The 12,724-nt window shown below is 39.8% G+C and overlaps 1 protein-coding gene across 5 annotated transcripts in view; it reads left to right on the top strand.

Moving 5' to 3' along the window:
• The first annotated feature begins 33 nt into the window (after positions 1-33).
• INTS6 (integrator complex subunit 6) overlaps positions 34-12,724 on the top strand; it is a 38,597-nt gene continuing 25,906 nt past the window's right edge. For 2 of the 5 annotated variants that reach the window (XM_012569788.5, XM_041716229.2), the window contains exons 1-3: positions 140-582; positions 819-896; positions 1,619-1,768. In XM_012569788.5, the coding sequence (XP_012425242.1) occupies positions 472-582; positions 819-896; positions 1,619-1,768 (339 nt within the window). In that variant the 5' untranslated portion in view covers positions 140-471. Of the gene's footprint in view, positions 107-137; positions 583-818; positions 897-1,618; positions 1,769-2,106; positions 2,200-12,724 lie in introns of those variants that run through there. The other 3 variants (XM_030273149.4, XR_003960515.4, XM_072929362.1) reach the window with 3 other exon arrangements.

The following is a 12,724-nucleotide window of genomic DNA, read 5'->3' as shown; positions in this document are numbered from 1 at the left end:
CTACCCTGGCTGCCTTAAAACCGGGAGGCGAGCGAGGAAGCGCCTCAGTCAGAGCGAGAAAGTGCTGGGGTAGCGGGGCTGCGGCTGCTCCGCCTGAAACTTCTGAGTAACATCAACAGGGGGAGGGGAGGGCGGGCGGTGGAGGAGGAGGAAGGTGGTGGTGGGGGGAAGGTTAGCCAGCAGCGCAGCCCTATCCGCCTCTCCCTCATAAACCAGCCTGTGTTGGGCTGAGCAGGCCCCTCACACAAAGGAGGGCAGGGCAGGCAGGGCTGCCCCCCCCTTCCCCCCCGCCTCGGCAGAGGGGCAGCGGGGAGGCGCCCTTCCCCGTGCACAGCACTCACAGCCACTTACTCCTCTCCCGTCCCCCGTCTTCTCTCTCTCCCCTCCTTCCCTTCACCTCCCCTGACGGTTCTCCCCTCAGCCCCCCGCCCGCTGTCCATGTAGCCGTCCGGCCGCCGGCCCCTCCGCACTATGCCCATCTTACTCTTCCTGATAGACACGTCCGCCTCCATGAACCAGCGCACCCATCTGGGCACCACCTATCTGGACATAGCCAAAGGCGCTGTAGAGACTTTCATGAAGGTACCGGGCTCTGCCTTGCGAGAGGAGGCGAGAGAAAGCGAGCGAGAGTGGCTGCGCGGGGAGGGGAGGGGGCGGCAGGGAGCGGGGGGCTGCCTGGGCCGGGGGCGCGGGGCGAGGGCGGGAGCGAGCGAGTGCGTGTGTGTGCGGGAGGGAGGGGAGGGCCGGGCCGAGCCCGGGGGGCTCCGGCGGCGGCGCCGCCTCTCGGCTCACCCTCTGCTTTGTCCCCCGCGCCGCAGCTCCGAGCCCGGGACCCGGCCAGCAGGGGAGACAGGTACATGCTGGTCACTTTCGAGGAGCCTCCCTACGCTATCAAGGTAACCCCCGCTCACCCCCCCTTCCTCCCCGGCCTCCTTCCGGCCCGTCCGCCCCCCGCCCGCCTCGCCGCGGCTGCCGGCGGTCCGGGGGAGCGCGGCACACACGGGCTCCGGCGGCGGCGCTGACATCAACATGGCCGACGCTTTTCCCCTGTGCGGTGTGTGCGAGCAGCAATGAACTGTGGGGGATATTTATTCAAGTTGGGAGAAGTGACAGCAACTCCAAGGAGAGTTCGGCTTGGAAGGGGCGAGCCGGGGGAACGACCGACTTCAGCCCAGAGAGCCCCGGACTCGGAAGGGGACGGCACTTCCCTGGCCCCGCCGCGGCGGGGCGGGGGCGACGCGGGGGAAGGGGGCGGTGGGTCCACTTGACACAGGACGGTGAACCTGTTGGCGGTCGCTTCACAGCGGGTTGGCTTCCATCTGGGCAGGGCTCTGGGAGGGTGATGTATATAACTCTAAGGTTTGGGCACCGGTGGCCTCAAAGAAATTTGTCCTGTGGAACAAAGCGAAAATGCCCTTTTGGTAAATGGGGAGTTCTGAGGATTAAGAGAAATGCATCATTTTAGGCTTTTTTGGAGCAACATCAAATACTACTAACTTCTGAGGTGTTTTGTTATCATTTGTAGTGAGCTGCATGCAGCAGGGAAGGCTCTTTGTAGCCTAACAAGAAAGCAAAATTTGTATCTGCGGAATAAATCTTTTCACGTTTCTCTTTGCAGGCTGGCTGGAAGGAAAACCATGCAACATTTATGAATGAACTGAAAAACCTTCAAGCTGAAGGACTTACGACTCTTGGCCAGTCCCTAAGGACAGCTTTTGATTTATTAAACTTAAATAGATTAGTAACTGGCATAGACAACTATGGGCAGGTAGGTTGACTGTTACTAGGTGGAAAAATCTTAAAACACAAACTTCCCAGAGACAGCAATTAGCTAGTTGTCCAAAGTGGCATATTCATGGAATATTCCGTGTGAGGACTTCAAAGTAGGCAGAGCTCGGCTAGCTTGAAGAAATACAGCTAGTGAGTTTGGTACCCAACTTAGTTTTTTTGTTCTTTAATTCCAGTCATTTCTCAGCTTTTAAGCTGTGATATAGCCTCCAAGTTGACCTTTTCAGTTCAAATTTTTCCTTTCTTTATTGAGTCTGTGTTCAGTACCTTAGCTGGGGAGCATGATAGGGTTATGAAAACTTTGCTTTCTTTATACAGTGCTGAACAGTTTGGGAGATGAGCCTTTTTTCTAACAACACTGCATATCCAAAAGTACTGGAAGGAGCACTTTTTCAAAACACTGTCTTTCGAGTGAGTTTACCACAACATTTCTCTGCATAGGTGTATTTTTATAAACCTGCCTTTTGTATCAGAGCCTTGAGAAGCTGTGCTTTTTAAATCTCGCTGTTGCAACTATCCCTTTAAAACTGGATTTTTTTGGTGTGAGCATGAGAATGCTCATAAGCTGCTAAAATACAGACACTGTAGGTTAAACATGTGCCTTAGGGCTCATACAGAGTTCTTTCTGTTGCTGGGTCAAAGCCTGGATTTGTTTCACATGAAGGATGTTGCTAGTACTTTTCATGTGGGGCATACCAACTTGAATCTCTCCTTTTTGTTCGTTATTCTCATGTAATTGTGTCCACTATCTGAGGATTAATACTCAGTTCTGCTCTTCGTATTTAACATGGGAATATGGTTGTGAACACCAGTCCCCCTTCTTCCCCCACTATGTCCAGTCTAAGCAGGATTTATGATAACATGCCACGTGTGTTTGTGAAGGAAATTTGTCATGCTGCATTATATGGCTTTATCATGAAATGATCAAGTGAGCTTAAACATTCTTAAAATGCCTCCTCAGTGATGAAACTTTGATAAAGGGCTAGTTCCACACATGGGGTTTTTTCCTATGACCATCTGATGTCCTTATACATTGTGTGTAATTTTCCCATTTTTCTGGTGTTTTCCTTTAGTTACAAGTGCTATATTAATCTTTCTTGAACACTTAACCCATGTAGGTCCCTACACAAAATACTGCTTTTTCCCATTGCTACTGATAATTACTCTAATTAAACCCATGTCAAATAATTTGCTCTAAGTGAAACAGCTGTGCTCAGCTACTCAAGTGGGCAGTTGAGGTGTCATGATTGTTTTGACTCCCTAGTAGTGTTTATTACTGCAATAGCTGCTCTTTTGCCTGTGAAGCAAAGATTTTTTCTTTGATCTGTTCTGGTTGTAAGTCTCTCTGGGCTTGAACCCACTGTCACTTAAGCATGTGTTTGCTCCATTCCACATGTGGAGCTGGCTTTTGAAGAGGTATTCACAATGTGCAGTCAGGTGACTAAATAGAAATTTTCTTTTTAGCATCTGCAAAAAATAGATTAGTGTATTGCAAGTGGCAGGTCATCTGCTGCTGAAGTCAAAGGTTCCCATTTTAGCTATTCTAACCAAAACAGTATTTTTTTACAAATCAAATTCCACAAATTCCACTTAAATGATCCTTCAGCATTTGCAGTTTGAGATCTAGAGCAGCTAATTGTCCTCATCTTCACATTGGTCTTTAAAACTATGGCTTGATAGCCTGTCGTCTTCCTGTTAGTCTTGTCTACCACCTAAAATTTATTCCAGACAAATGGGTGTTTAACCATGCATAGAATGAGAAACTTAAAAATCCAGGAAAATAAAAGTGGTCAGAATGCTCAGTTGAATTTGAAATAGTTTTCCCTCAGAACATAAATTGCTGATTAACTTTTTTCTAAAGCAGCTGCAAATATTGACACTATAAAACAGTAGTTAACTGAAATTTAGCAGGCAGATATTTGAAGACTGAATGTGTCAGAGAAGATAATTTGACAAAAAAAAAGTGACATACAGACCATCTTCGGCATGGTATGTGATGTAATAAAATCCAAACTTCTGTGGGAAATTTCTCTGGCTAAAAATCTTTTGACTGTCGTGCTTATATTTTGGTATATTGACAAACTTCTAAGTTACTTGCCAAGATCTACTTGTTACAGGAAAATGAGTTGTAAAACAGACTTTTCTTACACATGCTACTGACAAGACATGATACAAGCCTGATGGGATTGTCTAGTTATGTCTGTCTTGTACCCCTGCTGAGTGTGGACTGTTAGTTTAAATGGCAGAGTGACTCAGTATACTTGATTTCTTTCAGAGTTGACCAGAGTTCTCCATCAGCTGACCTTCTGAACAAGAATGATGGCTGAACTGTCATTCTGGAGTTGGGAAAATCTGCTTCATATTTTCTTGCTACTTTAATGTTTGTATTTGTATTATGAGCACTTATCATAGTTCTCTTTAAGCAAATAGGTACTGGATTAGATACTCATAATGACTGAAGTACCATGTGATCAGCTGATCACAGGATCTCACATTTAGAACTTAAATAACACTGTCAACACACTTAGATTAATCTGTCAAGAGCCTGGAAAATTTTTTCATAGACTATTTCTGATACAAATGCTATGGTAGGGCTTTATAAATGTTTTGTCTTACTGAGGGGTTGCTCGATCCGTCTGTTTTGGAGGCTTTTGTCAAGAAAATTAATTTTGAAAAGTACACCTATTAAGGTGGCTGTTCCTTAAACTTTTGCAGCATGTTCAGTGTTATACTTCTTGGATCCCATAAGTTTTTCTTCTGCTTTAGTATGCTTTGTTATGATAGCAGAAGAATAAAACTTCAAATGGGGTGTCAGCTTTTAGCATTCACTAAAAATAGTGATCCTTTTCAGCTTTTGCACTTCTATGGAGAGCTTAGGAAAAAATACAGCATTTGGATGTCTCCAGGAGGAAATCAGTTTAAACACACAAAATTCAGTAAGAGTTTACTGTCACGTCACACAAAATATTGTACTTCATTAGCCCAGTTTACACTTAGAAAACTGACTTCTTATTTTTTCCAATTCAGCTTTTCCATTATTTCAGGTAGTCTGAAATACCAAGCCTTTTACTGGCAGATTTTTTTCTTGTAAGTGTTCTTGTTCATCAAGACGTGAGTAGTCACAATTTAACCAAATGGTTTTGGGTATAGCAAATGTACAGCTTGTTATAGTTGGTAGGAAGGTTAAATACTGATAGATGTTTCTGTGGTAACAGACAACATTCAAAATGTAGTTGCTGTTACAGTAGAGTGCAAATGTAAACAAATGGTTGAAATGAACCATCAGCTTCAGTTACCTACAGTTTATAGTGAGGTTTCTTACACTCAGTACTGAATCTGAGGTAGGTAAAATGTATATCAATGGTACCAAAGCTGGAATCTGATGGATGTTTGAAATTGCTAAAACTGGGTGTTTCACATTGCCTGTTATTTGTGAAGTGATAAGTCTTACTGTTTTTTCAGCAGTATTGCATAAAATAAGGTTTGAGAAGATAAAATACACTTAACTGAATGGATTTCAAAGTATTCTTGCTTTTTTTTTTCAGGGTAAAATTTCTTTAGTACTGCATATAGAAAGTGCTTTTCAATAGTATAAGCTTTTTATGAATTTTTTTTCATATCACTAGAGTATCTTGCACATTTTTCAGCAGCATTACTACTGCTATGCAGTGAGTTTGACTTTTAAATGAATCTAATGTAACAAAAGCACATGCTAACTTTGCTCTGAAACAGAAAAGTCAAGTAATGTGTCTGATACAAGTGGATATAGACTAGGTATTTTTCATGCAGTGATGAATAAGATGCAGCCTGGATTTGGATAGCACATGAAACACTGTTTGCATGACTTACCAGGCTATGTAGTCTTGATGCAAGCCTTTCATTCTGTAGTGTATATCACATATGCATAGAAGCATAACTAAAATCTTTTGGCAGAAAAAGCAAAAATCCAAATGGAATTCAACTGATAAAGAATATTTTGGAAACTTAAGAATACACTCAGAGCTGGAAGTTGGAAGGTATCCTGTGTATGATGACATTGTTTTTAAATAACTTAAGTTTTCCCAGGGGTTTTGGTCATGCCATGTATGAGCATTAAACAACACAATCTTAGGTTAACTGGTACTTGATGGTTCTTTGAGTATGTGTTCAGACCCATTTATAGCTACAGTAGCAGAATTGCTGATGTGTTCCCTCAGTAAAACTGGGCATTGGTCTGTAGAGTTCAGGGTGTTTTGCCACAATGGCTTAAATACTGTGGCATTCCAAATACAGGTAAACAGTATACCTAGGAGATAATGTCTGATCATACTTGTAGACACAAGGCAGCTTTAAGTCACACATTCTAGGCTGTCTGCTTGCTTATATGCTTGTCTAGGATCGCCTGAGCTTATAAAATCACAAAAAATCACACCTGAAAGAAATACTGTTCCCTAACACGAACTACATTATGCTTCTGCTGTGATATGTTCTCTTTTCTTTAAGGTGTTGAAAAGTTTTGTTTTACCAAGAGCCATTTAGGATTGTTACTGGATTTTGTTATTCTCAAAAGTCAAAATCCTTTGTAGTATGACTTTTGTCTTATTATTTTGGGATCATAATGTACTGCCCTGAAATGGCATGTGCTGCATGTGCTTCCAAATTTGGAACCAAAGTTTAGGTTAGCATTTCCTGCTTTGTCATGCTGGCACAGTTGCTCATGTGGTTTGCTTCTCATATTGGTAGAGGCAGAGGTTTGCACTTCTAGAGTAGCTTTCCTGGTCTCTTTTTTTTTTTTGCCTCCCTTCCCCAAGAAAACCAAATAGGAGAATTTCAGATGGTAATAACCAACATCACAAGTGTAATAGTGGCAGAAATGAGAGGCTTTCTCACAGTCTCCTGTTTTCTGTGGAATGGCAATGGATTTAACATGAACCTGTATGCCTACTGATGTTAAAGATCTGTATATGAAGTGCTGGTAGAAATCAATCATTCTCATCTGCTGTATGATGAAATTAAGCTTATTGGTTTGAACCTACACCTTTCAGACCATAACCTTTAAACATGCTATCTTTGAAATTTTTAGTTAGTTTTGTTTTAGAATACCCTCTATTGAGAGCTACAGCAAGCACTGTTAATGTGTTTTTTCACATTCTGATGTGGAACTGCTTGTCCTTAAGCCTTCCCAGCACAACAAAGTTCAGCAATTTTTAAAATTACTTGTCTAATTCCAATCCAGTATGTTTTTAAACAATATGAAACAACCTTACATGAAGTACTTTATTTTTTCTAATGTAAACAATCTTGTCAATCTATTCTAGTAGAAACAAGATACTTCAAACAAATTTGACTTGGAAGGAGCAGTGCCATAACATGTTCATTCATAATTTGCATACACTGCATTTTGTCCAGCTACATTGAACAAATACTGAATATGTCAATGGACTTGCATAGGGCACTGATAATGTCTTCTGAAGTGGGCATCTCTCTTGCAACAGTTCTGCCCTCCCAGCTTTGAATCTCATAATGCCAACTTGATGGTATGCATCTGTCTGTAAGGCACACTTGGCCTAGATCCCTGCTCTGGAACTTGTGGCCTCCAAATGGATTTGTAGTTGCACTAACCTTGCTTCAAGTTGAGTGACTTCGTGTAGTAAAATAAATCAGTGATTGATCAGTGAGATTAATAAACTGAACTGTGTTGGTTCAAAATTGGTTTAGAACAGCTAAGTTGCTTCTGCTGTTGTGGTGATAAACTCCAGGAAGGAATTGTGGGGGAGTCTTTGCGAAGTTACTCTGAAGAATTGCTCTGTGTTCATAGGTCAAATAAGCTACTTTAAGTCATCTTATCAGTACCCTAGATTATTAACTCCTTAAATTGTGGGGCGACTTTTGTATACAAGTCTGTCTTTTCTCCTTGGTGGCGTGTTTTTTGGTTAGGTTTTTTTTTCCTCTAATTAGTGTGTGGGCAACTGTAGGACTGGTTACCCTTCTCCGGCATATGGAGAACAGAGGCCTGGCTTAGTCTGTGAATTGCACTGACTGAGCTAGAACCAGCTGTGAAGCAGAAAGGCTTCTTTAATTAGGGACTTGATCCAGGGCTTGGCAAGGTCAGTTATTTTTGGAATAAAACATTCAGAAAAATTTTTAGGAAATAAAACCAAAATAATCTTAAACTCAGTCTTTGGAGCGGGCTTTAAAGTTATGCTTGGTATAGATTATGTTATTTTTCTTAGAAAAAGTTTATAAAGGCTCAAATAGAACCTATTTTTAGGAGCTTGCATTTACTATGTTCACTCAAATAACTTTGAAAACTCCTGTAGCTTATTGGCTGATTATCCAATTTCAGATGATTCCAGTGGAGATGCATTTATTAACCTGTAACTAACTGATAAGGTGCATCTTTTTCTATATGTTACTTTCAAAATAAGATACAAGTTGTGATCTCAGTTGATTTTGCTGCTTAGGCAATTCATTTAATTTAAGCAAAAGTTACAAGTTCTTCCCATTTTGGGAGTATATATCTGTCATATCAGTACTTAAATGTTTCAAATGTTAGTGGAATTTTGTTCTTCATTTCAATGTGATTTGTCAATGTTTGGTTACTTTCTGGAATTCATTATTTATCAAATCCCTGTTCCATGTGTGTGGTTTTTTTTTAACTGTGATGTAATTGTGAAAGATTGAAGAACTGAATTGTTTCTGAAACTTACCAAGGGCCTAATCTAAATTGGAACACTTGCAAGTTAATGAAGAAATTATCACTTATATAATGTGATATTTAAAACTCAATTAGATCTGTTCTTAAATGAAAGAGGACAAACCTATATATTAACCTGTGATTTTTGAAACTCTGTGACTTACTAATGTTGGGACCTCTCTGATTTAGGCACATGAAAGTGTCTTGAGGTTTTAAGATTGAGGTCTTAGTAAATCTACTATGTATTAATGATTCCTTTATTGTTCAACATGAATAGAGTCTTAAACTGCTTCCTTAACACATGCATTCTGTTGTCACATGTGGATTATTCAATATGGAGATTGTGTATTCCAAAATGATCTATTCTTGCCTTGAAACTAATTTTCAGGCTGCTTTGAGTTGCCTCTTATTTTCTTGCTCTTAGTTTTGGTTTTGTTCTTGGCACAGACTTTTTGCTAGAGTTCCAAAATGACTGAAGTTGTGCAATTAAATAGTCTTTATGCAGTTCATTCAGAGCCAGACTTGGAAAATCAATGTTTAAACTTATGAGCATCTATAAAAATACTAAACACAGTGAATTTTTTGTGGCATGTTTCAGGATGGATATGCAATGAAATCATTGCCTATAGAACACAAACTTGCAATCTTTAGCAAAGCAAACAGCTGATATGCTTAGATATATTTCTGTAACTTTGTTTTTGAAAATGGGTTTGATGCCTCTTGTGCAATTCAGATAGCTGTTTTGTCTCTAGTATTTCTAATCATAGAAGTGATATCTGACTGGCTCTTTGGTTTTTGCTGTACAGCTTTTACTGGACATGGCTAGTTTAAGGTGACATGTTTGGAGCTTCAGTAGTCGAAATCATAAATGGCTATTTTAAAAAATTTTTGGAGATAATGCTTATGTCAAAAATACCAAGGGGAAAATGACTTGCTTTCATCCCATTTATTTTCCTCAATACCTTAAATTTCCTTTTCTTAAATGGACCTTAGGTAGTCTGTGTTATGGACATAATGGTTGTTTCAAGAATTCTCCCTTAGTTCTGCAACTGATGTGCTGAGGAGTTTGATCTCTGACTCAGCCTTAGGAAAAGTGTGCTGTTACAATTGTGTTTGGCTTTGAAAACCTTTTGCTAACTGATTTTTCTTTAAATTTTTTTGAGTCTATAACTTGTTCCTGGTTTCCCAAAATGCAGGAAGCTTCATGCCACCAAACAGTGGTATGTACAAACACTAATATTTGTGAGCACAAATTATTTAATCTACTGCTAGTCTGTAGTGCTAGTAAGAAATGAAACTGAAACCATGTAACTTGTAATCGTACATAGGTATTCCAGTCACTAGCCCATGTCTTGGGCATTGTAGTAACTCTTAGGTATTTATTATGTAGTTAACTAAAGAATTGTCTAGAATGTGGGAAATTAATTTGCCTACAATAACCTTGCTGTAGTCTATGGAGCAGAACAGCTGAATTTAGGTTTTGTAAACTTGCCTCATGGTGAAAAGATTTTTTGTTTTAGCTCTCCTTACTGTAAAATTGTTGCAATTTTGTTGACTTTCAGAGTATGAGTGCAGGAGAAATCATTGCTGCTTGAAAAGCATTTTCTATTTTTTGTGGGGGGAGGGAGATGGTGTGTTAATGGAAGCATAGGTTCAGCCCTTGATAAATTCTACTGTGCCTTTTTAAAACTCTGTTTTTAATGTCTTCTGGAAAAGACAAAATAATTTGAGATAGAATACTGGGGTGAGGGGTGGAGGGAAAGGCTAGCTTCAAAAGCAGAGGTAATGTGTCCATAATACAGTTCAGTGTTCATGGCTGAGCCTTCCAAAGATGGGCAGTCTGCAGCAAAAAAAGGAAGAAGTGGAATGACTGTATGTGTTTTCATGTTGTCTAGAAACCATGAACCAGCTATTGGATTAAACGTATTTTAAGAAATTAGAGTTATGTGAGGGATTACTTCTTGTTTTCTACTTACACAAGAATATTTAGGGTTTTTAGATATATGGATTTAGACAGGAGGTATTAACCTGTTCCTGTGTGATTTGAGGTAGTATGCAAACAGAGCACACATCAGGTTTTCTTGTTACTCAATTCCCCTCAGATGAGGATAGATTTTTATTAACTTGTGCCCCCTCTGCTGGCTGATGTTCCAATTACAAAGTAAAATACAAGTTTACATAGGTGAGGTACTCTCTGATCGGCTATTCTGGCCAAATAGTTTATAAATGTTGCTTTTTTGCAGCTGAAACTACAGCAAAACACGTGGGAGAATTTGGGAGAATCTGTGGTAGTGTTGAGAGTTGGTGTTTTCATGGTACAATTACTGTTTTGGGCTCAGTCAAGACTCCTTAAGCGTTTGTCAAACCTGTTTCTTTCCCTCATCCCTTAGCTGAAGTGTGATCTTTTTATTCAGCCTGGGTGTGTATATTATTACATATACAGAGGAACTAGATCTTTATAGTTCTTGAGACCATACTTGGGTCTTTTAAAACCTGCTGCTATCACCTTCTTTTCTGATAGTAGTTGTTTCCCCCTTAAGATTTAGAGTCCTCTTCTTTCGGTTGTAGTGAGGCAATCCCTCAAATTATCTTTTAACAGGTGTTGAATTTTCCTGTGTTCTTTCTGAAACCTGTCTGTTGGTGAGGTAGTATTCCCAGCTGCCTAGCGTGAATGAAAGGCAGAGCACAAGTCCTCCCCTCTTGGGTACTGCAGGGAGAGCTGAAAGATTTCAGTATGATGACAACTGATGCTTGTCCATACTGCAGGTGTGTTTGTGGACTAGCTCTAATAGTAAGAACCATACTTCTGTCTGCAGCCCTTTCAGAAAAACACTGGGCATTTTTTCTTGGAGATAGTGTAATTTCTGGAATGGGGCTTTCATTAAGTTATTTCATAGATTTCTTTTTGTGACTGGTGTTGTTGCCTTTGTCAGGCAACAAGGGAGATTTCTAGTTTTGTATTAAAATTTTTTATGGCTTGAAATCTTAACATATTTCAAAACAGCCATCCTGTGTAAAACTCAAACTGGTTGGTGTAGCTCTCGTTCAACTTTTTTCTGTGACTTCTGAAAGTGATCTTGAAATACATCTGTACAAATATCTGATCTTCTACTAAGACAGAACTGCTACCACTGCAAAACTGTATTATATATTGAATAATCAACAGCGTCAAGGGAATATATTGAAATCTTTATGGACAGCACGATAGATGAGTTAGCAACTTTCTTTGTGCGTGAAGTCCATCTTTGTCAGATCTTAAGCCTGTACAGAATTTGTATGTTCTTCAGCTCTTACTCACTTGGGCTGAAAGCACAGAAGTTTCTCTGACACTGAGGTGCTTCCACTTCAAGGAATCAGTTTCAGTTCTAAAATAGACATAATAAATAAATACAATTGCAGAAGTTAGTTTTATCAGGCAGGTTCAGTCAATTAGATAAGACTGTGACAGATTTTAGAAGTGCTTTATTTTTTAGTCTGGCCACAGAATTACAGTGCTCTTGTGGGATTCATATTAATCAATAAAAATGTTGTAGTAGAATTGGACTGCCCTTTTTGCACTCCCGCACCCCCAGCGTATTCTTCTTTCTGTTTTGCTAGATCAAAGTTTCACAGTGTGTTTGTGCTAAATATTAGGTGATAGAGTAGCTTAATCCGGGTAGACTTCCATTTAAATACATTTTGCTTCTTATCAAGTAATAGGAAAGAATTTACTGATCTAGCAAAGTTGAAAGCATAGTCTTTCCCTAGTACTAGTACTGCATTACATGTATATGCATGGTTGTGGTATGTGTCTACATACATTTGAAAATCCTTAAAGGCCAAGTAATTTTTGTAGTGTTCAATTGCTATAAATTGACTGAAATACTGTTGTGATACCAGTGTATTCAGCTGTGTTTGAGACTTGGGCATCATCAATTGTGCGAAAGCATAAAATACACTTGGTTCTATAGGACTTGCCAACTACATTGATTAATTCTGTGGGGATAATAAAAAATAGCCAAAGTTACTGAAAATGTGAGTGGGACAAGTAAGTTGCACAAGATGATGCAGTTCTTATGTAACTGATGATCAGAACAGTTGTTCAATACCTCTGTGTACTTGACTTGATAGTGTACTGCCTTGAGCAATGAAGGGGAAAGTCTCTAATAAATGTTAATGCCTTAGACATTTCGTGATTTTGCTAAAGCGTAACTGAAGTTTCTAAGAAACAAAAAAAGTGAAAACCCTGATGGATTTGGACCATCTGTTTTAGTTTGAAAT

This window comes from Taeniopygia guttata, chromosome 1 (assembly GCF_048771995.1).
Source record: "Taeniopygia guttata chromosome 1, bTaeGut7.mat, whole genome shotgun sequence".
Classification (NCBI taxonomy): domain Eukaryota; kingdom Metazoa; phylum Chordata; class Aves; order Passeriformes; family Estrildidae; genus Taeniopygia; species Taeniopygia guttata.
The sequence above is the reverse complement of the archived record's forward strand: the minus strand, read 5'-3'. Positions and strand labels throughout refer to the sequence as shown.